This window comes from Triticum urartu, chromosome 2 (assembly GCF_003073215.2).
Source record: "Triticum urartu cultivar G1812 chromosome 2, Tu2.1, whole genome shotgun sequence".
NCBI classification, from domain to species: domain Eukaryota; kingdom Viridiplantae; phylum Streptophyta; class Magnoliopsida; order Poales; family Poaceae; genus Triticum; species Triticum urartu.
The window spans coordinates 7,757,256-7,782,839 of NC_053023.1; the positions used below are offsets into that span (position 1 = coordinate 7,757,256).

Consider the following 25,584-nt stretch of genomic DNA (forward strand, 5'->3'; position numbering starts at 1 on the left):
GTAAAGTAACTAACCCTAGAATAATTAACCATTTGAAGGCGCCCAGCTAGATGAATACACCAGTTAGATAGACTCAAACTCTATTTCAGAACCCTAAAATTAAGTCAAACGTGACATGTTTCAGTTAATTCAGAGTTCTAAAATTCAGTCAAACAGAACATGAACCTTCAATTAATTTAGAGTCCTAAATTCAGTACTTCAGTTCATTCAGTCACAAACAGCAACACCAAGATTCAGTTAACCTAGGCGAGCGACAAAATTTGCTAGAATTCCAGCAAACCCTAGTTTCCAAATCTGGAACCCTAGAATTCCAGCAATGAAATTTGCTAATATAAAGAGGTAGGCAACTCACCTAGGGGCTCGACCACCCCCGTGAGGGCGTAGGCAACATCTGCCGTTGTCGGCGGTGGCGATGATGAAATACTCTGAAATGAATATGTTGTGGCTGCAACAATATTCCTCCTCGCCGCGGGAGCCCCTGCCACACCGGCCAACCACGCTTCACATTATGTCCACCATGCCTTGTCCCCGCCACTCCCTTGCTGATGGATCCGAAGCCACCACCGCCGCCATGTGCGCGAGAGAGAGAGAGAGAGAGAGAGAGAGAGAGAGAGAGAGGAGAGGGAGGGGAGTGACGGAGGGAGCGCTCGGTTTGGGCCGACCCAGTCGCTTCGGACATAGCCGTTAATGGCACACCATCACCGATGTCGGACCGTGAGGGATCAGCCACGTCAAAACGTGCTCAAAAAATGGCTCAATGGTTTTTGCCGCTATCAATTTTTTTTAAAAACTATACTAGTAGGTGGAGAAGCTCCTACTGATTTTTAATAAAGAAGGAGATGTGAGACCCGTGTAAGAACCGATGTCCGAACCAACACAACACTCTAACCACTGAACTAAGAGCTCATCCACCACTATCAGAATTTCGGTTCGGTGTGAAATGTGTGAAACCGTGAAGTGGTGGTTTTCCGCTAATCATAACACGAATGTGATGGTTCTGTGCATTTAACTTGATGCCCTCACATTTGCATGGGCCACCTTGCTAGTTTACCCATTGCTTGAAAATAATACTGCATTCTTTCGTCGCCTAGTATCGATCAATCTGAACCATCGAATCTGCTGGTTGGACGGGCTATATTTGCACACGTCCCTAGCGTAAAAGGCCGTGACTTTGTCTGAAAGTGACTCCACGCACTAATGCGGAGTCGTTGCAGTTGATGTCAACGGAGAGCCTGTAGCGACACGTCCCGTCGGCATCTCTGAAAGAAGGTTCCTTGCTAGTACTAGCTAGCCAGCGCACCGGCAAAATATTTCCAGCAGAAAAGAGACCTCGACGGTGACTCCCCGTGCTAGTGCGTGGTGGAGTCACTTCAGGTAAAGCCATGGCCGTCGCACGCACTCAGGAACCGACAGCATGCACAACTCATACCCATGTCGTTAGGTCGTGACAACTGACATCTGTGGCTGGCGCGCGTGAAAAACAGGCTCCGGCCGTTGTTAAATGCGCGCTCCACCGGACACACGGCCGCTCACACAAGTCCGGTGAGCTGCTTTAATTCTTCAGCTAGTCCGGCGAGCTCTTACAAACTGCAAGTCTCCCAGCAGCGGCGGCAAGGCATCCACATGGCGTCGTGGTCCACCGGCCTCTGCGGCTGCTTCCACGACGTTGGCGGCTGTAAGCTAATAGCTTCATCCCTCCCTCCCCCCCTCCTGTTAAAGTAGAGCAACACGAAAAGTGGCTGCAGAGGCCGAGCTCCATTGAGCTCTATATACATTTCTCAGCCAAAATACCTTTTTCATAACTCAAAAAAATCTGAAAAAAATGTTTTCATGTAAACATATACTTAAGTATGCGTGTACAAATTTTTATAAACATATGTATTCATATGTGATGTATATAAAAAAGACAAATACACAGATTGAAATAGGCTTTTTCTTTTGTATTTGTGTCAGATATTTGTCTTTTTTGTGTAGCATGCAAATGATAAAATTAGTTACTGAAAATTTATACATAGTTAAAGAATATGCATATGTATTTGTAAAAAAAATTGGCATTTTTTGAAACTTTTAAATATATTTTGATTTTTTTTTTTACAAAACGAGCTCCATGGAGCCCGGTCTTTGCAACGCCGCACTCTAGAGCAACACCGCTATAGTGCTTGTGATGAGCAGCACAGAGTGATTTTTCTACCACACACGTTGGTTAGTTGCCCGGCGGTAAATTTGGTTATCTCCGGGTAACCGGATTTCTCGCTGCTACCCCACGGTAAAAGGAGGTACCGAGCACCTTTTTTATGTTGCAAATTTTGAATTTGGACGCCGAACTTGTATAGTAGTTAAAATACCGTAGCATCAGCCTCTCATAATGTCAGATAACTACTAGTCTTGGCGTAGTGGTAAGAACGTAGCTTCCTGCAGGCTGCCTGACCTTCTTCTGCCCGTGCGTCGCCTTCGGGAGGATCGCCGAGATCGTCGACAAGGGGGCCATATGTGAGTTTTTTCATTTCTGTCTCTGCACTTGATAGTAGCCGAAGGAGGAGTAACTCACTACCTACTCACTTGCCAGCATGCTGTGCGAGCGGGACGCTGTACATGCTTCTGGCCATGACGACGGGGGTGGGCACCGGCTTCTACTCCTGCTGCTACCGTGCCAAGCTGCGGGAGGAACACGGGCTCGCCGAGAAGCCCTGCGGCGACTGCTGCGTCCACTTCTTCTGCGGCCTCTGCGCCCTCTCCCAGGAGTACCGCGAGCTCAAGAACCGTGGTTTCGACATGAGCGCGGGATGGGAAGCCAACGCGGAGAGGATGGGGAAGACCGCCGCGCCCTATGTGAACTCCGGGATGACTCGTTAGGTGGATCCAAATGCAGTGCACACTTCTATTCTAGTAGTCAACATGCAGCTTCTATTCTAGTCTTGTTTCTTGTGATCCATGTAATTAATATGTGTTAGTGAACCCTCAAAATAAAAAGTGTGCAAGTGTGTTTTCCTGTAACTCCGGTGAAATCATGTTACTGTGTGCAAGTGCGGGATGGGAAGCTAGCTTAAGTCTTGAATGCAGTTAATGGGTGTTGTGACCGCATATTTGTATGGACGACTTGACTTGGACATTTACATGAAAGCCTCCGAAGGATTGAAAATTGCGGATCTTGTATGATGCGTAAGACCGGCTAACTGAATAAAGACCCATTCTAACCTTTAAAGGCGAACGGGGAGGTTTTGGGACCCAAAGTTCCGTGTTTGAGCGCCATAGGTGCAAAAATGTATGTTGCGAATTGCAACAGGCCCAACAGTATGTTCACGGTAAATCTGCTAGCCAAGTATAGTATGGACCTGACAAGGGGTTTGTGAATTAGTTTGGGAAGCGTAGAACCCTTTGTCTTGGGCCGCATGTATATATTGAGGCAATGCCTTGGTGCATACGTTTACAGAGAGAAAACCGATTGAGGGAGAGGGAGATCGGTTGGGAGGAGATCGACCTATAAGGAGAAGATGAGATAGAGTTGGATACAAGTTAAACACCTCTTCTATCCCTATACAATAATTCTAACACTCCCCCTCAATCTAAACCTCAAGCCTTGCTAAGGTTGAGATTGTACTTGAACTCGTCTAGTCTTCTCTCGGTCAAGGGTTTAGTAAACCCATCCGCAAGTTGATCCCCTGTAGGAATAAACCGGATCTCAAGTAGCTTTCGAGCTACTCTCTCTCTGACAAAGTGGAAATCCACTTCAATATGTTTTGTTCGTGCATGAAAAACAGGATTTGCTGAAAGATAAGTTGCACCCATATTGTCACACCACAGCCGTGCAGCTTTTGGAGCTTTAATCCCAAGTTCATAAAGTAATGTTTGTATCCACATCACTTCAGCTGTAGCATTTGCCAACGACTTGTATTCAGCCTCGTACTGGATCTTGAAACGAGTGGCTTGCTTTCTTGCACGTCCATGACACAAGATTTAGATCCCAGAAACACAGCAAAACCACCAGTAGATCTCCTATCATCAGCACACATGCCCAGTCTGCATCAGAATATGCAAGTAACAAGCAAGGAAGAACTTGACAATCTGAAGTCCAAGCCCTTGAGAATACTGGAGATACCTTAGAATTCTTTTAACTGTTGTCCAATGAGTAGTTCTAGGAGCATGCAAATATTGACATACCTTGTTCACTGAATAGAGATATCAGGACGTGTAAGTGTCAAATACTGCAAAGCACCTACAATGATAATTTGTTGCATCCTCTGGGCCAAGAGCTTCTCCACTATCAACTGTAAGCTTTTCTGAGGTGGAAATTGGTGTGCTGACCGGTTTGCAATTCTCCAATCCCATCCTCTTTAGAACATCAGCTGTGTATTTCTCTTGTGATAGAAGTATTCCATCTCTAATCTGCTTTACCTCTATGCCAAGAAAGTAGTGAAGATCACCTAGATCTTTGAGAGCAAATTCAAGATTTAAATCCTTAAGCAAACAAGTAGTGGCCTCTTGACTTGAGCTAGCAACAATTATATCATCAACATAAACAAGAACAAAAACAGTGACATTGCCTTTGCTATAAAATAATAAGGATGTATCTGCTTTGGACGATGTGAAACCAAGATGCTGTAGCTGCATGCTCAACCTAGAATACCATGCTCTTGGAGCCTGCTTCAGACCATATAGGGCTTTATCCAACTTACATACATAATGTGGTGTGCTGTGATTTTCATAACCTGGTGGTTGCCGCATGAACACATCTTCCTCAAGAATACCATGAAGAAACGCGTTCTGAACATCCAGCTGTCTTAAGCTCCAACCTCCGGAAACAGCAATGGACAAAACAAGACGAATAGTAGTTGCTTTAACCACAGGACTAAAGGTATCATCATAATCAATTCCAAACCTTTGCTTGAAGCCCTTTGCAACCAACCTTGCCTTGTATCTGTCTATACTGCCATCTGATTTTCTCTTAATCTTGTATACCCATTTACAGTCAATTATATTAGCACCATGTTGCGGTGGTACTAGATGCCAAGTCTGATTCTTTATAAGTGCATTATATTCATTATCCATGGCTTCCTTCCAATCTTTATTAGCAAGAGCATCATGCAAATTAATAGGTTCACCAGAAGTGGCAAGGAAGGCACGCTTGGTCGGATTATACCTTATTGTACCATCACTATATTGTTTTTCTTTAACAATACCTGACCGAGACCTGGTGTTTCGACGAAGAGGTGAAGGAGCCAGAGAAACAGTTTCTGTTGGTTGTGGCACAGGAGATCCTGCTGATTCGGTGTTGTGCATAGAAGATCCAGGAAGATCCGGCTCCTAATCCGAGGAGGATTGACGCTGCTGGCGCTGCTCCTCGTCTGACGCGCAGCCAGAGCTGACCGGCGAATCAGAACCGCCTAGGCGGTTCTGTGTTGTCGCAGCAGAACTGGCAGGACCGGTCGGTGGGGCCCAAGGTGACGTGGCGGCGAGGGGCTCGCTCCCCCCCCCCCCCGTGCCTCGCTCGATGGACGTCTCGGGGCACGCTGGCGGAGATTGGCGCGACGCGCCTGGACTGGCGCAACCCACCTGGTCGGCTACGCCGCTATCGGCCACTAGGGAGCGCAGGAGCGAATCTGCACCGGATCGCGCGCCTGCAGTCAGACGCGAATCCGGCTCGGATCGCGCGCTGGCAGAAGGATCAGCATCGGAGTCCGGTCCTGGTTTGTCCTGTGTGCACATAAAATGACAGATAGAATCTGCGCAAGAGGTATTAGAAACGCAATTTTCTTTGGATTTTTGCACATGGTCATGATCAGTTAATTCACCCCCATGATCAGGACATGTAGGAGAGTCGGAGAGAAGTGCGATTTCTGCACGAAGCAAAGCACCCGCATTGGGATGAAGCTTGGAGAAAGGAAATAGTGTCTCATCAAAAATAACATCCTGAGAGATATAGATGCGTCCGGTGGATGGTTCAAGACATTTGTAACCTTTATGAAGATTACTGTACCCAAGAAAAACACATTGTGTGGAACGAAACTCAAGTTTGTGATGATTGTATGGACGTAAATTGGGGTAACAAGCACACCCAAATTTTTTGAGATAATTGTAATCTGGCTTTTGGTTATACAATCGTTCTAAAGGAGTAGAATTGCCAATAACCTTACTGGGAAGACGATTGATGAGATATGTAGCTGTGATGAAGGCCTCATCCCAATACTTGAGGGGCATGGACGCATGAGCTAAAAGAGAGGGACCAACCTCAACAATATGGCGGTGTTTGCGTTCAGCAGAGCCATTCTGCTGATGAGCATGAGGACAAGATACATAATGGGTGATCCCAATACTACGGAAAAAGGAGTTGAGTTTTTCATACTCCCCTCCCCGGTCACTTTGGACTGCGATGATTTTCTTATCAAAGTGTCTCTCAACAAGTTTCTGAAATTCTTGAAAGATGGAAAAAACTTCAGATTTATACTTGAGAAAATAAATCCATGTAAACTTGTTGTAATCATCAATGAAGCTAACATAGTATTTTTTTCGACCAAAAGAATCTCGGGCATGACCCCATACATCACTGAAGATCAATTGTAGGGGAGCATGAGAAACACTACTAGACTTAGGATAGGGAAGCTGATGGCTCTTGGCACATTGACATGCTTCGCAAACAGACTCATTATTTGAGCTAAGTGACAAAGGAAGATTGTCTTTATTGACGACTTGCCTAACTATGATTGATGAGGGATGACGTAATCTTTGATGCCACCTTGCCAAAGAGGGCTTGATGACGGAGTAGACTCGACGATGCTTGTTGCTAAGTGCTCCGGATGAGATGGGGTAGAGGCCGCCAACGCATCTACCGTGATAGAGGAGTGCCCTCGTTGCCCGATCCTTGATAAAAAAATAGCGAGGATGAGTCTCAAAGAAAACATTGTTATCAGTGGCTAAGCGAGACATAGAGGCAAGGTTTTTATCAGCTTGAGGAACATGAAGGACATCCTTAAGAACTAGATCACGTTGAAGGTTAGGGGAATTAAGAGAAACTTGACCAATATGACAAATATCCATACCATTACCGCTAGCGGTGTGGATCTGATCGGTGCCATGGTATGTCTCGCGCAGAGCAAGTTGCTCTAACTCATTTGTGACGTGGTCTGTAGCGCTGGAGTCAACATACCAAACGCCATCCCCGCCTTGCTCGCGCATAGCAGCTGCAACCAAGCGAGCATCCGGGACGAAGTTTTCATCATACCGATGCCAACAGTCGATGACCTTATGACCAGCCTTCTTGCAGAGCTGACAGCGAGGACGGCTGCGGGAGGAGGAGGAGGGGCGGCGGCCAGTGTTGGAGTTGAAGCTGCCACCCCCATGGTTGTTGCCGTAGCCGCCGCCCTCGGTGTTGTGGCCGTAGGCGCCACCAGAGCGGGTGCCATCGCCCGAAGAGGAGCCACGGCCGCGACCACCGGCACGGTTGCCGCCCTGGTGACCATGGCCACGGCCGCGACCCCGTGCAGCGGAGTATGTAGATGATTGCCGGAGATCGCCGCCGTGGAGGAGGGTGAGGCGGCATCAAAACTGAGGAGCTGACTGTGCAGCTCCGGGACCGTGATTGGTTCCACGCGTGCAGCAAGAGCAGAGACTACAGGGTTATATTCCATGTCAAGGCCAGCAAGGATCTTGGAGACGATCTCCGGGTCGGAGAGCACCGAGGCCGTGCACGCGACTTCATCTGTGAGCGTCTTGATCTTGCCGAGGTACTCTGCCATAGACATATTACCTTTTTTAAGGTTGGTGAGCTCGATGCGGGTGTTGATCGCTTGGGCTTGCCTCTGGGCAGCAAACATGTCGTTGATGGCGCGCCATACCGCGGCCGGCGTCTGGAGCGTGGCCACCTGAGAGAGAATCTCGCGGGAAAAAGAACCCATCAAGAACCCTAGGAGTTGTTGCTGTTGGGCATACCAGAGAGTGCAGGCAAAGTTGACGACTTGCTCGTCCTTGCCATCCTTGGTGATGGTGAGGGTGGCCGGCGGCGGTGGGCTTGTTGTGTCGAGGTGATGCTCCATCTGAGCACCCTTGATCTGGGGAAGCACGATGGCTTTCCAAAGGAGGAAGTTCCCCCTGGTCAGCTTCTCCTGGGGCGGCGATCCGAGGGAGGAGGTTGTGGCTGTGGATGAGGAAGCAAAGGTGGAGGCGGAGGAGGTGGTGGTGATCGCGCCCATGGTGCTGGGCGACATGGAGGCGGAAGTGGTACACATGGCTTGGTCGCGAAGGTAGCTAGATGCGATCTCTTTCGATCTGATGAGGAAGAGGCTCTGTTACCATGTGAATTAGTTTGGGAAGCGTAGAACCCTTTGTCTCGGGCCGCATGTATATATTGAGGCAATGCCTTGGTGCATACGTTTACAGAGAGAAAACCGATCGAGGGAGAGGGAGATCGGTTGGGAGGAGATCGACCTATAAGGAGAAGATGAGATAGAGTTGGATACAAGTTAAACACCTCCTCTATCCCTATACAATAATTCTAACAGGGTTTTCCCAAGTGGTTTTTTTGACGAGGCAACAAGTGCAACTAGATGTATGCATGCAATGCACTCTTTTCCCCATCCCTTTTCTTACATTGGGTTTCCGTAGGGCGTTTTCAACGAGGCATGTGGGTTTGAAAGTACACGCCAGGAGGAGGAGGTTTAAAAAAATTAACCATTGGATGTTACTCAACTAATTTCTGTGGGTGAGAGAAACATTAATTAGTGTCATTATTAGTAGTATGTCATGAAACCTTTGCAACATATCAAAAGGTTAAATATAGGCTTGTTACTAAAATGCCCATGGTAGGCTAGGCAATAAAAAGGCATGAGATGGAGAGCTTTTATACATAAGTTGATTTGAGTTCACAAGAGAAGACAATGAAAAGAGCTTACACGTTTCCCTACATACATATTGGGCTCCTTGTTGGTGCAATGTGTCCATTTTCCTATTGAACGTTCTATTCAAAGAGGAAATCAGCAATTATAATAGTAATGATCGTCTTGTTCCTCAATCGGCAACCAGCTAGCGAGTGCTTCTGTTCACTGCGAAGAGACTACAATAGTATCACGAAAAGCTACAAAGACAGCAACAACACCATGAGATGGATGAGCACCGGCTTACTCACTAGTCGTTAAGAAATCAGGAACATTACCATATTTTATTTTGATTAAAGCCTAGCTAGCCATAGGCAATAAGCTTTGTTCCCTAAATTGACGACATCTTCACAGTTGAGCATTGATTCTTGGCAGAATTCTAATGAAATTATGAAAGTGGTAAAAGACTGAGAGTGGTTAGGAAACTAGGAGATAAGTACCTTACCGTTAAGGTTCCAACAATATTCGACAAAGAAAAAAATTGTCATGGTAGTAATTTTGCTATCATAAACTAATGTTTTCTATGAGTTAATATAGTAATTTTGCTATCAATAATTATCATGGTATGCCTCCTACCTGAAAACCAAGAAAAACAAATGGCAGGGTGGGAACGACCTCTTGTTCCCCACCGGCCACCAGCTAGCGAGTACCGCTTTTCACCATTAAAAGACTGGCAAAATATCGCGAAATCCACTCAAAGACAGCGGCAGCACCGTGAGATGGATGAGCACCAGCATACTCGCCGCTCGTTAAAGCAAATAGGAACAGCAGCATATTCTCTTGTGCTTAAAGCGAGCTAGCCGCAGGCAATAAGCTTTGTTCCCTAAGTGGGCTCAATCAATCCCTTTGACAAATGGCAATGCATGTGCCATCTTCCTAGTTGAGTATTGATTCTTCTTATCTTGTTGGTGACTTGTTGTCAAGGTTCCAAAATGACTCAACAATATATGGAATGGAAGAAGTACAGAAATCATGTGCCTCCAGGTCAAAGTTAAATCCAACGGGATGGCCCGGTGCTAGGCGGTCAAGGTTTTTTTTTTTCTTCTTAATTCTGATTCCAGGTTTTTTGGGAATGGTCGGAAGATCCGGTTTCCAAAAAATCTTAGGAATTCTGGATTTTTCTTGTTCAAAAATTTCAAATGAATTTTATATTCAAAATTATGTAGCATTAAAATATATTAATTTTTAACACATAGTGCACACCAACTAATTTCTGGTCTAATGGGCAGTATGCCTCATTACCATCAAGAGGTCACTCATGCCACCGCACCGTGACCAATACGTTTTCTTTAGTAAGCCTGAATAACGAAAAGAAACCTGTTGTTGAAATGGTTCTGGGCTAAGAGCATCTCCAGCCGTTGGCCTCTCAGGAGGCATAAAAATCGCCGTCTAGGGACGATCCGGCGGTATAATTGGCTATGAGGGCGGTTGGGCACCCAGTCGTCGCCCCCAGGCACCGATATCGGCCCATTTTTGGCGTAAATGTGCTCGCTTTTCGGCCCGCTTTTGGCGAAAAATGGCCCGATATATATCAACACGAATCAGCCCATATTCGGCGTGGTTCGGCGTGAATTCTCAACACAAGCACTTTTTTTATCACATAGTTCATCACAGAAAATCAATAGAGATCAAATAGTTCAACAAGAAATAGTTTAATACAAATTATATAATTCAACAAATAAAAACTCACATTTCATCACACGTCGAGCTAGGCGTCGCCCTTGAGCCTCCATAGGTGCTCCACCAGATCATACTGCAGTTGTTGATGCGTCTGTGGGTTTCGGATCTCCTGATGCATATTGAGGTAGGCAGTCCTGGTTGCCGGTAGCTGGTGATCAACTTGAGCAAGAGGACCCTGCCTGTAGTATGGTTCAGTGTCAAACACTGGCTCTTCCTGCTCACTCTCAATGATCATATTGTGCAAGATGACACAGCAAGTCATGATCTCTCACATTTGATCTTTCAACCAGGTCTGAGCAGGGTATCGGACAATAGCAAATCGAGATTGGAGCACACCAAATGCCCGCTCGACATCCTTCCTGCAAGCCTCCTGAACCTTGGCAAAGTAGGACTTCTTGCCTCCTGACACAACGTTTGAGATAGTCTTCACATACGTAGACCATTTCGGATAGATTCCATCAGCTAGGTAGTACCCCTTGTTGTAGTGCCGCCCATTGACCTCGAAGTTCACCGGAGGAGAATGACCTTCAACAAGCTTGGCAAAGACAGAGGATCACTGCAGCACGTTGATGTCATTGTGAGTTCCTGACATACCAAAGAAACAGTGCAAAATCCAGAGGTCCTGTGTGGCCATTGCCTCAAGTACCACACTGCAACCGCCTTTGACGCCTTTGTACATTCCCTGCAAGCAAATGGGCAATTCTTTCATTTCCAATGCATGCAGTCGATGCTTCCAAGCATCCTAGGAAATCCTCTTGTTGCATTTTGTGCTAGGTTCCGAGCAGTGTCTTCCGCATTGGGTGTCCGCAAGTATTGCGGTCCAAACACTGCCACCATTGCCCTGCAGAACTTGTAGAAACACTCCATGGTCGTGGACTCGGCGATGCGCCCATAGTCGTCGAGTGAATCACCGGGAGCTCCGCATGCAAGCATCCTCATAGCCGTCGTGCACTTCTGGATTGAGGTGAATCCAAGTATGCCGGTGCAATCCTTCTTGCACATGAAGTAGCTGTCGAACTTCCGGATTGAATTTACAATCCCGAGAAAAAGCTTTCGGCTCATCCAATAACGGCGCCGAAATACTTTATTGCCATGTAGTGGAGCATCGGCGAAGTAGTCGGAGTAGAGCATGCAGTAGCCTTTCAGACGATGCCAGTTCTTTGCTTTCAGTCGCCCCGGCGCCGAGCCACCACGCCGCGGCTTTTCATTGCTCGCGAGCAGGCCGGCGAGGGCGGCGAGGACCATGAGATGTTCCTCTTCCAGGACGTTGGCATCGGTTTCCTCCTCCAGCAGAGTGGCGAGTGCCTCCTCGTCATCCGAGTCCATTGCCGAGTAGACAAATGGCCGAACACCTTGCGGGCGTGGTGGGCGCACCCCCGCCGGTACACCGCCCTGCGCGGCCGGAACACCGGAAAAATCGCTCGGACGGTGGTGGAGAGGCTGCCGCGGCGAAACCTCCTGTCTTTTCTAGTGAAAAATGGCCTATCTAGCGGTGGTGGGCGGTGGGCGGCGCCGGGATCGGCAAGGTGGCGGTCGAGCACGCGAGAGGTGGAAGGCGAATCTGGACGATTGGCTTGACTTTTCGCCTGATAGTGTGGCCCAGACGTGTTTTTCCCTTGCGCCGGAGCCCCCGAGCGCCCCCCAGCGTGCCGTGTTCGGCCTGGGATCGCCGGGCCCAAAAACAGGCCGAGCCAGCGGATTTCGGCATCTTGGGGATGCGACTGGGGGTTTTTTCGGCGCCAGCGTGTAAAAAATCGCCTGAGAGAGCCTGTTAGGGACGCGGTTGGAGATGCTCTAATGGGCAGTACCCATGGTAACCATCAGGATGTCACGAGTTTGGCTCCAAGCCATCGCAAAATGACCAATATTTTTTTAGCAAGCCTGGATAAGGCACAAAAACATATTGTTCAAATGGTTCTAGTCTAGTGGGCAGTACGACTCATAAACCATCAGGGGGTCGCGAATTCAACCCATGCCACCGCGCCGTGGCCAATAATTTGCTCCTGGTCTAATGGGCAGTAAGCCTGGTAAACATCAGGAGGTCACGACTTTGACTCCATGCCACTGCATCGCTATCAATATCTTTTTCTCATGTAGTAGTAGACTTGCTTTTCTTCTGGTGACGATATGATGATCTATCTGAAAATACTGTAGCTAGGAACGACCTCAGTGATGCTGTCAGCACATGTGGCCGGCTGCCTGGCCAGAGATTCCAGACATTTGAGGTTCTCCATCGACAACTACAGCTCCCCACTACCCAAGGAAAATATTCCCTCGGCAAAACGACAACAGTTCACACAAATGCAAAAGACCATGTCAAGTGTAATCTACAAAGCATATTGCTTCGAAAATTTTCTATCCTCATGAACTTCAGAAGAGTGGAAAAGTGAAGCTCTTGCAAACTAAATCATGTGATAATCATGCTCACCCATACTTGGACATCACTATAGATAGGTCTTTCTGTTAGATTATAGATGGGACCCACATAAACAACAATCCTTGGTTAATCTCTAAGGCCCATGTAGATGTATGACGAGTGGAGGAAAGTTTAGTACCACCTCATTAGTTGATGAGAGTTGAGACCCTTTTATAAGGGATGCTCTTTCACTTACCATTGAGAGCTTGGGAAGAGACGTTGCTAATGCGCGCTCCACCTCCGCAATCCTCCCACACACGTTTCGTGAATGAGCCGAGCCAAGTCGTCATCTACTATTCCAATTAATTTGGATTAATTACGAGTCACTAATGGATGTGCAACCCTAGCCATCATCTACTATTTGAAGCCTTGTGCTCACCCATACATCCATTACTAACTCATTGGCAGCGTGCACGGCCCGATAAGAGAGAAGGCCTTCGGAACCCCATCCTTTGAGATGTTGCACTGCAAGAAAGGTGTAAGTTTTTTCATGAGTGTCTTGGCGCGACTGCTCCCAGTTCGTTCTCTTTTTCATCCTCGGCAACTACTTCCCCGACATAGAAGCCATGGTTGAATACGATGCTGCCAAAAAGAAGGCCGCAAACAAAACTACAGCCGATGCCGTTATCGCGGCCTTAGCCTGGCTGACTGGAGGGTATTATTCATCCATCTCTTTTTTACTCATTTCATGTGCTAGATGTCTCAATTATATGCTTTGTCCAGGCTCACATGCTTAGGTTTTGGTATGAACTTCATACCGGTTTTGCCATGTTCATGATTTACTTAGGGATTAAATCAATCGCTAATGTGCTAACTTTTCAAACAATTCAAAAACTTTATTTTAGGTACTTTCTGATTCAAGACTTTGCTGCAACATTGAAACCATCCCATTTATGGGGACACATAAAAGATAAGGTAGATGTTAATACATTTTTATACACTTGGTCAAAGTTTGACTTTGATCAAAGCTAATATTATTCTTAAATAAAAACCGAGAGAGTACCACATTGTTTGGTCGTTTAGTATCTATCAATCTGAACCTTTGAATCTGCTGGTTAGACGGGTAATATTTGCACACGTCCCTGCTGTAAAAGGCCGTGACTTTTAACCTTTTGAATGCAAGGCCGTGACTTTGTCTGAAAGTGACTCCACGCACTAGTGTCTAATACTGAGTCGTTGCTATCGATGTCAACCGATTGCCCGTAGGTAAACGAGGATCCAGCCACGGAGCCACACGTCCGGCCGGCATCTCTGAAAGAAGGTCCCTTGCTACTGTACTAGCTAGCCAGCGCACCGACCGAATTATTTCCAGCAGAAAAGAGACATCGCCGGTGACTCCCCTTGCTAGTGCGTGGTGTCACTTCAGGTAAAGCCGCGGCCGTCGTCCTCAGGAGCCGACAGCACACACAACCTAGGATAACTGACGTCTGTGGCGCTCGTGAGAAACAGGCCGGAATCCCCCCCCCCCCCCCCCCCCCCCCCCCCCCCCCCCCCCCCCCCCCCCAGGGGCGACTCGGGCGGCGCCAACCTTAGCACGCCATCGGCCTCTCTCCACCTTCTCCTCTACCTCGTCGCCACCGGAGGGGGTCGCCGGCAAGCCGCGCGGCCGCCGGGAAAGGTGGCGGCGAGGATTTGCCTGCTCCGTCGCGCGGGGGGGCTCTAGAGCCGAGGCGGCGGCCTCGGGTGGTGGCGCGACGCCGTTCTCAGCCAGCGGCGGCCGCGGGTGCTGGCCGGCTGCCTTGGCCGTGCGGGCGGCAAGGTGGCGGCGGGTGGAGGCTGCTGGACGCCGGGCTGCGGGGCCCCCCGTCCGGATCTGACGCCTCCGCCTTCAACACTCAGATCCCCTTTCAGATCCGGTCTTCAGTCGTCCCAGGCGCCGTGTTTGAAACTGGGGTTGGGGGCGGTGTAGTGCCCGGAGAAATCCAGGCTGACTCAGCCGGCCACGACCGTGGCGACACCCGCGGGCGCCGTCCCCTATCTGTAGGCGCCGTTTTGGTACTTTCCTTCCCCTTTTTGCCTTTCTCCCCTGCTCGTTTCTGGGCGAAAGCCAAAATCCCTCTGGATTGCGTGGCAGCGACGCCCGTGGCGCTGTCTCCTTCATGAAGGTGCCTCCTTTGGTGAGTTTTGGGGCGATGACGAGTCTACTTCGTTGGTAGGCGTTCGAGGGCTGCGTGGTTGGAGTCTGCGGTGTTTTGGGCTTCCTCCATTGCAGCTTTGTCATCAACAGTCTCGCGCCATGCATTTGCTTCTCCTCGTGTGCAGTTCCCTCTCAGTGCCAAGGTTCCCCCTTGTTGAGCCCGGCGTTGCATGTTGGCGGTGCTCTGGTTTGGTCTTCCCGATGGCAACGGTGGCGGTTATTCATCTTAGCTCTTGGGAGAGCGTCTGTATCTTCCGACGGATCGGCACCTCATGCCAGGCGAGGGGGCAGGGAGCCCCTTTCGGAGATGGAGGAGGTTGTATCCGTTTTGGCTGTAGCCCATGGAGCTGACAACATGTTCTTCCAATCTGCTAGTGGTGTCTCCTCAAGGCCTTCCTGGTGTCACTGAGCGATGGATTGTGATCGGTGGAGGGCTTCATCCTCTTCAAGCTGCTCCTGGGCTTTAGTTTTCTTCATCTTTGCTTGTAGGTTGTATGAAGCTAGCTAGCTGTTGCACAGCACTATGTATCTCTTAGCTGTTTTGTTTTTCTGCTCCAGTAAGTGGGTTGATGCTGTAATCCTGACTGGTTGATGGCTTTGTTAATTCAAAGGCAGGCTCGACTTGAGCCTTCATTCTGAAAAAAGAGAAACGGGCCGGAATAACCCACCGGCTCCGGCCGCCCTTAAATACACGCCCCACCACAGACACGGTCATACACACACACACACAAGAACGACAAGCTTCTTTCTGGTTGTCCGGCGAGCTCCTACAACCGCGAGTCTCGTGGCGCGGGTGGCGAGGCAGCCCCATGGCCAGCCGCAATGTTAACGGGGCGGCATGGTCCACGGGCCTCTGCGGCTGCTGCGACGACGTCGGTGGCTGTTAGACTGTATAGGCTCTGTATTTACACGTGTATATTGTAACGTTGTATCCCTCTCATTATATATAAGTGATAAGACACCCCCGAAGGGTTGTGCTGGTTTCCTCCAAACCTATTGTCTCACATGGTATCAGACTAGGTTACGTACGCTTCCTCCCAAACCCTTGCCGCCACCGCCGCCGCCACCGTCGCCGCAGCGTCTCTCTCTCCGGATCGCATCGCCACCATGTCTTGCGCTGCTGCGTCCGGATCCACCACCGCCGGCTTCTTGCCGGCCTCCCTCGCGGCGCTTCTATCCCGGCCGCTGGACGTCGCCCCTATGCAGGCTCCGCTCGGGACGCGGAGCGTGGGGCTCCCTCTTCGCGCTTCCACCTCAGCCAGTCTCCTCGATGGGATCGCAGCCGCCGCCGCCGTTTCACTTCGGCCATCTCATCATCATTAAGTTGTCATCGGACAATTACATCTTCTGGCGAGCGCAGGTTCTTCCGCTCCTTGGGAGCCATTACCTGCTTGGCTACGTCGACAGCTCTCTCCCTTGCCCGCCCGCGCTGGTGGACAGCATGCACAGTCCGGTCTGTAATCCGTCCCACCGTGTCTGGACGGGGCAGGATCAGGCGAACCTCTCCTCCATTTAGGCGTCGCTCTCTCCGCCGTCGCCGGGCTTGTCGTCTTCGCTAAGACGTCTCATGAGGCATGGACCATCCTCGAGCGCTTGTTTGCGGCGCAGTCATAGGCGCGTGTTTTTGCGCTTCGCCGTCGGCTTGGCGAGTGTGAGAAGCTTGACTCCACGGCCGCGGAGTTCTATAACAAGGTCAAGGGCCTTGCTGACACGTTGGCCTCCATTGGACAACCGCTCACCGATTCCGAGTTCAACTCCTTCATCGTCAATGGGCTCGGCGAGGAGTATGATGCTTTGGTTGAGATCATTAACGAGCGGGGCAACTCAACTCCCATGATGGCACATGAGGTTTACTCTCGCCTCCTCCTCACTGAGCAGCGTGTCGAGGCGCGCTGCTCCAAGGCCAGTCACGGCTCCCTCTCTGCGAACGCTGCCACTAAGGGTGGCCGCAACTCGTCCAAGGGGCCGCCGCCTGCTTCGTCTTCATCATCTTCGGTTCCCCCCGCGTCTGCAACCCTACCAGGGGCAGGTGGTCGACGCATGTGTCAGTTGTGTGGCTTTGAGGGGCACTGGGCCTCCAAGTGTCACAAACGCTTCGAGCGGAGTTTTCTTGGTCTTGGCAATGATGGCAAGGACACACACAACTTTGCACGTCAGGTTGCCATGGCTGATCGTCCGGCGCCGCAGAAGCAACAAGGACAACAAGGACACACTCAATCCTACTCCATCGATCCCCACTGGTACATGGACTCTGGGGCGATGGAGCACCTGACGAGCGAGATGGGGAAGCTTCACACTCATGAACCCTATCATGGCTCCGACAAGATCCACACCGCCAATGGAGCAGGTATGCACATCTCTCATATTGGTCAAGCATCTCTTCTCACTAGACATGCCAATAGGAGTCTTCAGCTTCGCAATGTTCTTAGAGTTCCATCTGTGACACAGGTAATCTTCTTTCAGTTCCTAAACTCACACGTGATAATAATGTGCTTTGTGAATTTCATCCTTTTGATCCTTTTATTAAGGATCGGGGCACGAGGGACATTCTTCTTAGTGGGCAGCTGTGCCAGGGCCTCTACCGTCTGGAGCATCCTGGCGTCGCTCGCATTTTCAGTGGAGTTCGGGTATCTCCGTCACAGTGGCATGCTCGTCTTGGTCACCCGGCCACACCTATCGTCCGTCATGTTTTGCGTCGTCATGAGCTTCCTAGCATGTCTAGTAATAAAGATGTAGCAGTGTGTGATGCTGTTCAGCAGGGGAAGAGTCATCAACTTCCTTTTTCGGAGTCCAGTCCTGAGGTGAAACATCCTTTAGAACTTGTGTTTTCAGATGTCTGGGGTCCTGCTCAAACTTCTGTCTGTGGTCACAATTATTATATCAGCTTCGTTGATGCTTATAGTCGCTTTACCTGGCTTTATCTTATTAAACGTAAATCTGATGGGGGGGGGGGGCGAGTATCGCAATCTCAACTCCTTTTTTCAGTCGCTTGGGATCGCTCACCGTTTAGCATGTCCACATACACATCAGCAAAATGGTTCGGTAGAACGTAAGCATCGTCGCATTGTTGAAGCTGGTCTTACTCTTTTGGCCCATGCATCGGTTCCTTTTCGCTTTTGGAGTGATGCTTTCACCACTGCATGTTTTCTCATCAACCGTACTCCTACTCGTGTTTTGAACATGAAGACTCCCATTGAAGTTCTCGTTAATGAACAACCCGATTACACTTTCTTCAAGGTTTTTGGGTGCGCCTGTTGGCCGCATCTCCGTCCATATAACAAGCGCAAGCTTGAGTTTCGCTACAAGAAGTGTATTTTTCTTGGTTACAACTCTCTTCATAAAGGATACAAATGTCTTCATGTTCTCACTAATCGTGTTTATATATCTCGGGATGTCGTGTTTGATGAGCATGTTTTTCCCTTTGCCAAACTTCCTGTGTCCACCGATGAACCACCATCCATGCATTCATCCTCTATTGCCTCTGACCAATTTGATGATGTTGCATATTCTCCTATATTGTTGCCTAATCATGGTGCAGGCACTGGACATGGGGCTTGCTTGGAGATTTTAGAGGCGCCCTCGCCTTCTTCGTCGCCCTCTCCTTCATCGACGGCACCTCCAGTAGTGCACGTCGATCGCATGGCGCCGCTGCATGGCCTCGGGTCTCGTGCCCATGTACGACCCCTCGATGACTCGGTGCTGCTGTCTGCCTCATCGCCCCTGGCCTCTGGGCCTACTTCGTCGCCCGCCCGGCCCATGACGCCGGCCACGCCTACCGCGCCTGGGCCGGCCTCGCTTCTGGAGACCGGGCCACTGTCCCTGGGACCGGCCTCTCCCGGGACGTCGCCTAGCACCGGATCTCCCGAGTCGCCTGGCACCGGGTCCCCCACGTCGTCGCAGGCACCGCCTGGTCCCCTGCTGACCGGGCCATCTCCGTCGCCTTCGCCTAGGTCGGCTCCTGCTGCGGGCTCTTCTGGCGCTTCTCCGCCGTCATCAACAACTTTGACGGCTCCGGCTGCTGCTCTACATCCACATACGTGCAGCCGTAGTGGCATTTTTCAGCCTAAGCAACGTCACGATGGTACAGTTGCCTGGTTAGCTGCATGCATGACTGCTGCCCTTGCGGATCCTCCTCCGAGCCGCGCACGTATCAAGCTGCTATGCGCATTCCTCATTGGAGAGAGGCCATGGAGCAAGAGTATGAAGCTCTCATTCGCAATAAGACATGGACTCTTCTTCCTCCACCGTCGTGGGTTAATGTCATTGATTCTAAATGGGTTTTTAAAGTGAAGAGGCATTCTGATGGATCCATTGAGCGCTACAAAGCTCGTCTTGTTGCTCGTGGTTTTCGACAACGTTTTGGTCTTGACTATGAAGACACCTTCAGTCCAGTGGTCAAGCCTACTACCACCAGGCTTCTTCTCTCTCTTGCTGTTACCCGAGGTTGGTTTCTTCGTCAGCTTGATGTCCAAAATGCCTTCCTCCATGGTGTGTTGGAGGAGGAGGTCTATATGCGCCAGCCTCCCAGTTTTTCTGATCCGGATCGTCCTGATCATCTCTGTCGTCTGTCCAAGGCACTTTATGGTCTGAAGCAAGCCCCCCGTGCTCGGCATGCTCGTCTTGCAATGGCTCTTCATGCTCATGGTTTTGCATCGTCTACTGCTGACTCCTCACTATTTCTTCTACAGAGGCCTGAGGTTACTATGTACTTGTTGGTCTATGTGGATGATATTATTCTGGTCAGTTCCTCTCAGTCGGCTGCTACTGCTCTTGTTCGCTCACTTGGTGCTGATTTTGCGGTCAAGGACCTTGGGAAGCTTCACTACTTCCTTGGTGTGGAGGTTACTTCTCGGGCTGATGGTCTTGTCATGATGCAGTAGAAGTACTCCTTGGATTTGTTGCAGCGGGCTGGATGCTTAAGTGCAAACCGATGACTACACCCATGTCTACCACTGACAAGATCACTGCTGTTGATGGTGAGCTTCTGTCTTCTGCTGATGCGACAGTTTACAGGAGTATTGTTGGTGGTCGTCAGTACTTGACGATCACACGACCGGACATCTCTTTTCCTGTCAACCGAGTTTGCCAGTATCTGCAGTCACCCCGTGACACTCATTGGTCTGCTGTTAAGCGCATATTGCGCTACATTCGATTCACGGTGTCTCACGGTTTGCATATTCGACCGACCTCCTCTGGATGTCTCTCAGCATATTTTGATGTGGATTGGGCTGGCAATCCGGATGACCGGCGATCTACGGGGGGTTATGCTGTGTTCTTTGGTTCTAATCTGATCGCCTGGAGTGCTCGGAAACAGGCCACTGTCTCACGTAGCAGTACTGAAGCTGAGTATAAGGCTGTGGCCAATGCCACTTCAGAGATTATCTGAGTACAGTCATTGCTTCGGGAATTGGGTATATCCCAACCACAGTCTCCTGTCCTTTGGTGTGATAACATCGATGCTACATACCTCTCTGCAAATCCGGTATTCCATGCCCGAACGAAACACATTGAAATTGACTATCACTTTGTGCGTGAACGTGTCTCTCAGAAGCAACTACAGATCAAGTTCATCTCTTCCAAGGATCAACTTGCAGACATCTTCACCAAGCCATTGCCTCTACCACAGTTTGAGGCTTGCCGGCGCAATCTTACCCTTCTAGATTCTTTAGGAAGTGGCTAAGATTGAGGGAGGATGTTAGACTATATAGCCTCTGTATTTACACGTGTATATTGTAACGTTGTATCCCTCTCATTATATATATGTGATAGGCCACCTTAGAGGGTTGTGCCGGTTTCCCCCAAACCTATTGTCTCACAGTGGCTGTAAGCTTAGCTTCATCCTCCCCGGTCAACTAGAGCAACACTGCTACTCCCTCTCTATACCTGTGATGAATAACGCTTCATATATAATTTGCTCAACACTAAGACACGCTCTGAAACAAACCAAGAAGGAAGCCGTTCGATGAAACTAGAAAAAAAATTACACACAGTTTTCACATGGTCCCTTTTACCTCCTCTTTGCATATGAGAGATAAGAGTATGTAATAGATCCTAGCCTTTGATTTTACTAAGTGGTGGGTCTAAGTCGTTGTTACTTTGTTACCTCCGGTTTAAAAAGAAGAGGTAGGAGGGGCCATGTTAAACTTGCTCCTATATAATAGATCTGAGATGTTGATTTTATTAAGCAGTGGGTTCAAGTAATTCTTACCATCTTAACTTCCATGTGAAAAGAAGAGATAAGAGAACCACTGTTAAAATTGCTCAAAAAGAGACTGGAAACATACTGCTATAAAAAACTAGAAACCATTTGTCATGACCGGCCTGCGTGTCCTGGATGCAGGCTTCCTCACCTGGTGCTTCCCGTGCATCACCTTTGGGAGGATCGCCGAGATCGTCGATGAGGGGGAGATACGTGAGTTTTCTTTCTGTCTCTCTATTAGTACTTCCTCTGTGAACTATTATACCAAGACATTTTAGATCACTAGAGATGGTACTACCTTTTTTTTTTTTTTCGATAACTACTAGTCTACTATACTACTTTTAATAAATAACTGAGCGATCGAGGGGTAACTTGTTGTGGGGTTGATGTCCGTGCATAATTGGTGGCCGGCCGGGATGATCGCTCATCAGCATGCTGTGCGAGCGGGTCCTTGTACGTGCTGATGTGCATGACCACGGGGTTGGGCATGGGTCTCTACTCCTGCTTCTACCGGTACAAGCTGCGGAGGGCCTACGGGCTCGCGGAGAAGCCCTGCGCCGACTGCTGCGTCCACTTCTTCTGCGGGGCCTGCGCCCTCTGCCAGGAGTACCGCGAGGTCAAGAACCGGGGATTCCACATGCACTTGGGATGGCAAGCCAATGCCGAGAAGATGGGGAAGGGGACGACCGTCGCGCCCCACGTGGTCCCCGGGATGACTCGTTAATCACTTATATGATGCCAGTACGTGTGTTGATCGGTTGAGTCGATCGATAGTGTGTGCTTTCTCATGTAATAAGTCGTTTCAATTTCTCCGTACGCCCCCTACCACCACCATCGTGTGTCGGTCCACTATTAGAGAAAAAAGATTTTCGTTCGGGCCTGGCCAGCCCATTAGTCCCGATTCTTATATGAACCGGAACCAATGGGTGCATTCGTTCCGGTTCGTGAGCCCAGGTGGCCGGCTGGGGCCTCGTGGGATTTGGTGCCGATTCGTCTGGACCCATTTGTTCCGGTTCTAGGCACAAACCGGGACCAATGGGCCTTGCTCCTGGCCCACATCCATTGGTCCCGGTTCCAGCCACGGACCGGGACAAATGATTTGTCTATATATATATATATATATATAGCCAATCGCCGACGAGCAAAGCACTCCACACTGCTCTGTTTTTTGCTGGCCGGCGAGGGGAGGGCATTTGGGTGCTGTAGCTCACCTCATATGCACATGAGGTATTCGATGAAATTCGACCTCTGAGCTCTATTTTCCCCGAGATTTTTCTAGGTTTAGCTGTCCATCACGTCGGTCCCCGTCTTCACCGCCGTCGATCGCCCGCACCGATCTCGCCGCCGGCACCACCGTGGTGAGTCTCTTGTTCTTATCTTCTTTCTGAAAGGAAAAAAAATCTTACTTGAGATAGATACTTGTCTAATTTTCTTACTTTTATTATTCCTTGTTATTATATAGTGCGATGGTTCTGGTATCCTCCCCTGTCGGCCCTCGTCCTGTCTATGATTCAGATGTGGTATATATTATCTTTTTATAACTATTTGGTTCATTTATTGTTTATGACAATTATGCCGACCAACGTAACATAGATTTTATTTATGTAGGAGGTGGTTGAACCGAAAATTCCAACCGACCCTATTGTCGAGAGGTTAAATTTAGTTGAAGAAGAAAACAATTACTTGAAGGAAAAAATAAAAAAAATTGAGAAAGAGAAGATGATATTGGAGTTGCATGTTGCGGATGTCGTCGATGATCACAAAATCAAGGTGGATGCAATGCGGTTGAAGATTAGAAAGATTAGAAAATATGCTATTCATATCGAGGCTTGGTATTATTATGCCGTTGGATCAATTGTTACCTTAGTTGTGATTATGATCGCATTTGTTGTTGCATTGAAAGGTTTTACATAGTTTCAATGTATGGTTTAACTAGATGCTCTGGAGAGCTATATGTTGTTCAATTTGAACTATGTATGTACTTTGGTTTTAATATGATGATGAACTACTATTAATTTGGTCACTTATCTATCCATGTTCATTTGTAGTGCTTTTCAATTTCAGGGTCTTATAGCTGAAAAAAATCAGTAAATGCATGAAAAATAACAAATGAAGTCAGAAATGATTGAAAATTAATGATGTGGCTTTGAATGGTGAACACAGAAAAACTATGGAGTTCAAATAAGTTCAAAGAAATGAAATCCCTTTGTAACAGACGAGTTTCCGTATGAAACTCTGATACTTCGAAAGAGATTGTCCGTTTTATACACGAAGTGTCATCCAGTTTTTGCCGTAAGCCTCTCTACTTTCTTTCACATGCTATGTGGGTGAAATGATGATACCATGTCAACTTTCAATCTTTTCAGAGTTCATTTGTAGTGCTTTTCAATTTCAGGGTCTTATAGCTGAAAAAAAATCAATAAATGCATGAAAAATAACAAATAAGTCAGAAAGGGTTGAAAATTGATGATGTAGCTTTGAATGGTGCATTTTGAATACAGAAAAAGTATGGAGTTTAAATAAGTTTAAAAAAATGAAATCCCTTTATAACAGACGAGTTTCCGTATGAAACCCTGATACTTCGAAAGAGATTGTCCGTTTTGTACACGAAGTGCATCTAGTTTTTGCTATAAGCCTCTCTACTTTCTTGCACATGCTATGTGGGTGAAATGATGATACCATGCCAACTTTTAACCTTTTTAAAGTTCATTTGAAATGCTTTTAAATTTTAGGGTCTTATAGCTTAAAATAATCTCTAAATGCATGAAAATTTAATAGCAAAAAGAATTATCATAAAATAAAATAAATAAGTAATTTGAAAAAAAATAATATAAACTTTAATAAAATATATAAGGAGAAACAAAATAAAATAAACTTTAATAACATAAATAAAATTTATGAAACTAAAATTATCAAAGTATTTTCTGTTGAAAACATTATAAGCAACCTCTAAAATTTATGAAACTAAAATTATATAAAATTGATGCAACTAAAATTATCAAAGTATTTTCTGTTCAAAATTATTAAAAGAAAAAAGAATTTTCATAAAGAACTTTTTTTGTTAGAAACTTTAATAGCAAAAAGAATTATCATTAAATAAAATAAATAAGTAATTAGAAATAAAATAAAATAAATAAGTATTTTGTTGTAAGTAGAAACAAAACAAAAAATAAAGCAAAAAAATTAGGAAAAAATAAAAAAAAAATTGCCACCTACTGGGCCACCACGGCCTGAATATGACTAGAAACCCATCCATGGGCCAGCATTCAGGTCCGCGGAAGGCCCAGTAGGCCCATCAGGCATAGCACTCACAATTAGGGCCGTAAGCTTGCAATGGAGAGGAGCTCGAGAGGGATGCGGCAGTGGGGCTTATAAACCACTACGCGCCCCTTTCAACTAGCGAGGTGGGACTAAACTCCCACCACCACCCCGTTGTGCAAGGCCTTTCGTCCCAGTTGGTGCCACCAACCGGGACTAAAGGGGGCATGGTCCCGATTGGTGCCAGGAACCGGTACCAATGCCCTGGGTATATAAGAAAAACACTTAGCAGTTTCGACCAAATCCATCACTTCTTCCCCCGACGCCCCTGCTCCTCCTCGCCGTCGCCGCCCGACGCCCCTGCTCCACCTTGCCGTCGCCGCCGCCACCGACGCCGTCAGGCTGTTCGGTGTCGCCGTCGCCGCCGCCACCGACACTGTCAGGCTGCTCAACGTCGTCGCCCTCGCCGCCGCCACCGACACCGTCAGGCTGCTCAACGTTGTCGCCACCGCCGTTGACGCCCTCTGCCCCGATGACGGCGTCGACCCTCGCGCCCCTGCCGGCCCCGACGCACCACCCACCGTGCCCCGCCGCCCTGTGTGAGCACCAGCCTGCTCCCGCGCCCCTCCCCTGTCCCGCGCCCCAGTGCCCCTGCTCTGCCCCGCCAGCGCCGGCCCCTCCGCCCCTGCGCCATTCTAGCTATTAGATTTTTAGATGTTTTTAGATGTTTTTTAGATGTTTTTAGATGCTATTTTTAGATGTTTTTACATGTTTTTTAGATTATTTTAGTTTATGTTTAGTTTAGTTTTAAGATTAGGAAAATTTCAGATGTATAGTTATATTTATTTAGATGTATAGTTAATTTAGATGTTGTAATTTGTTCATAAAAATTGTGCACTTTTGTATAGAAACTTTTATTTTTTCATATGTATGAAAATGTAGAATGAAAACGAAAACAAACATATAAGAAAAAACAAAGGAAAAAAATGAAAAAGGACCCGCGGCGAAGCAAGTCTTTTTTTAAGGTAGT

At 48.1% G+C, this 25,584-nt stretch overlaps 2 protein-coding genes across 2 annotated transcripts; both read left to right on the forward strand.

The window, feature by feature from the left end:
• Positions 1–1,471: 1,471 nt before the first annotated feature.
• LOC125540598 (cell number regulator 2-like) lies at positions 1,472–3,146 on the forward strand. The gene is made up of 3 exons (XM_048704204.1): positions 1,472–1,675; positions 2,419–2,490; positions 2,567–3,146. The coding sequence occupies exons 1-3, from the start codon at positions 1,624–1,626 to the stop codon at positions 2,851–2,853; spliced, it is 411 nt and encodes a 136-aa protein (XP_048560161.1). The 5' UTR covers positions 1,472–1,623; the 3' UTR covers positions 2,854–3,146.
• A 12,760-nt stretch (positions 3,147–15,906) lies between these two features.
• LOC125534712 (cell number regulator 2-like) lies at positions 15,907–22,124 on the forward strand. The gene is made up of 3 exons (XM_048697854.1): positions 15,907–15,979; positions 21,438–21,509; positions 21,728–22,124. The coding sequence occupies exons 1-3, from the start codon at positions 15,907–15,909 to the stop codon at positions 22,018–22,020; spliced, it is 438 nt and encodes a 145-aa protein (XP_048553811.1). The 3' UTR covers positions 22,021–22,124.
• The last annotated feature ends 3,460 nt before the right edge of the window (positions 22,125–25,584 follow it).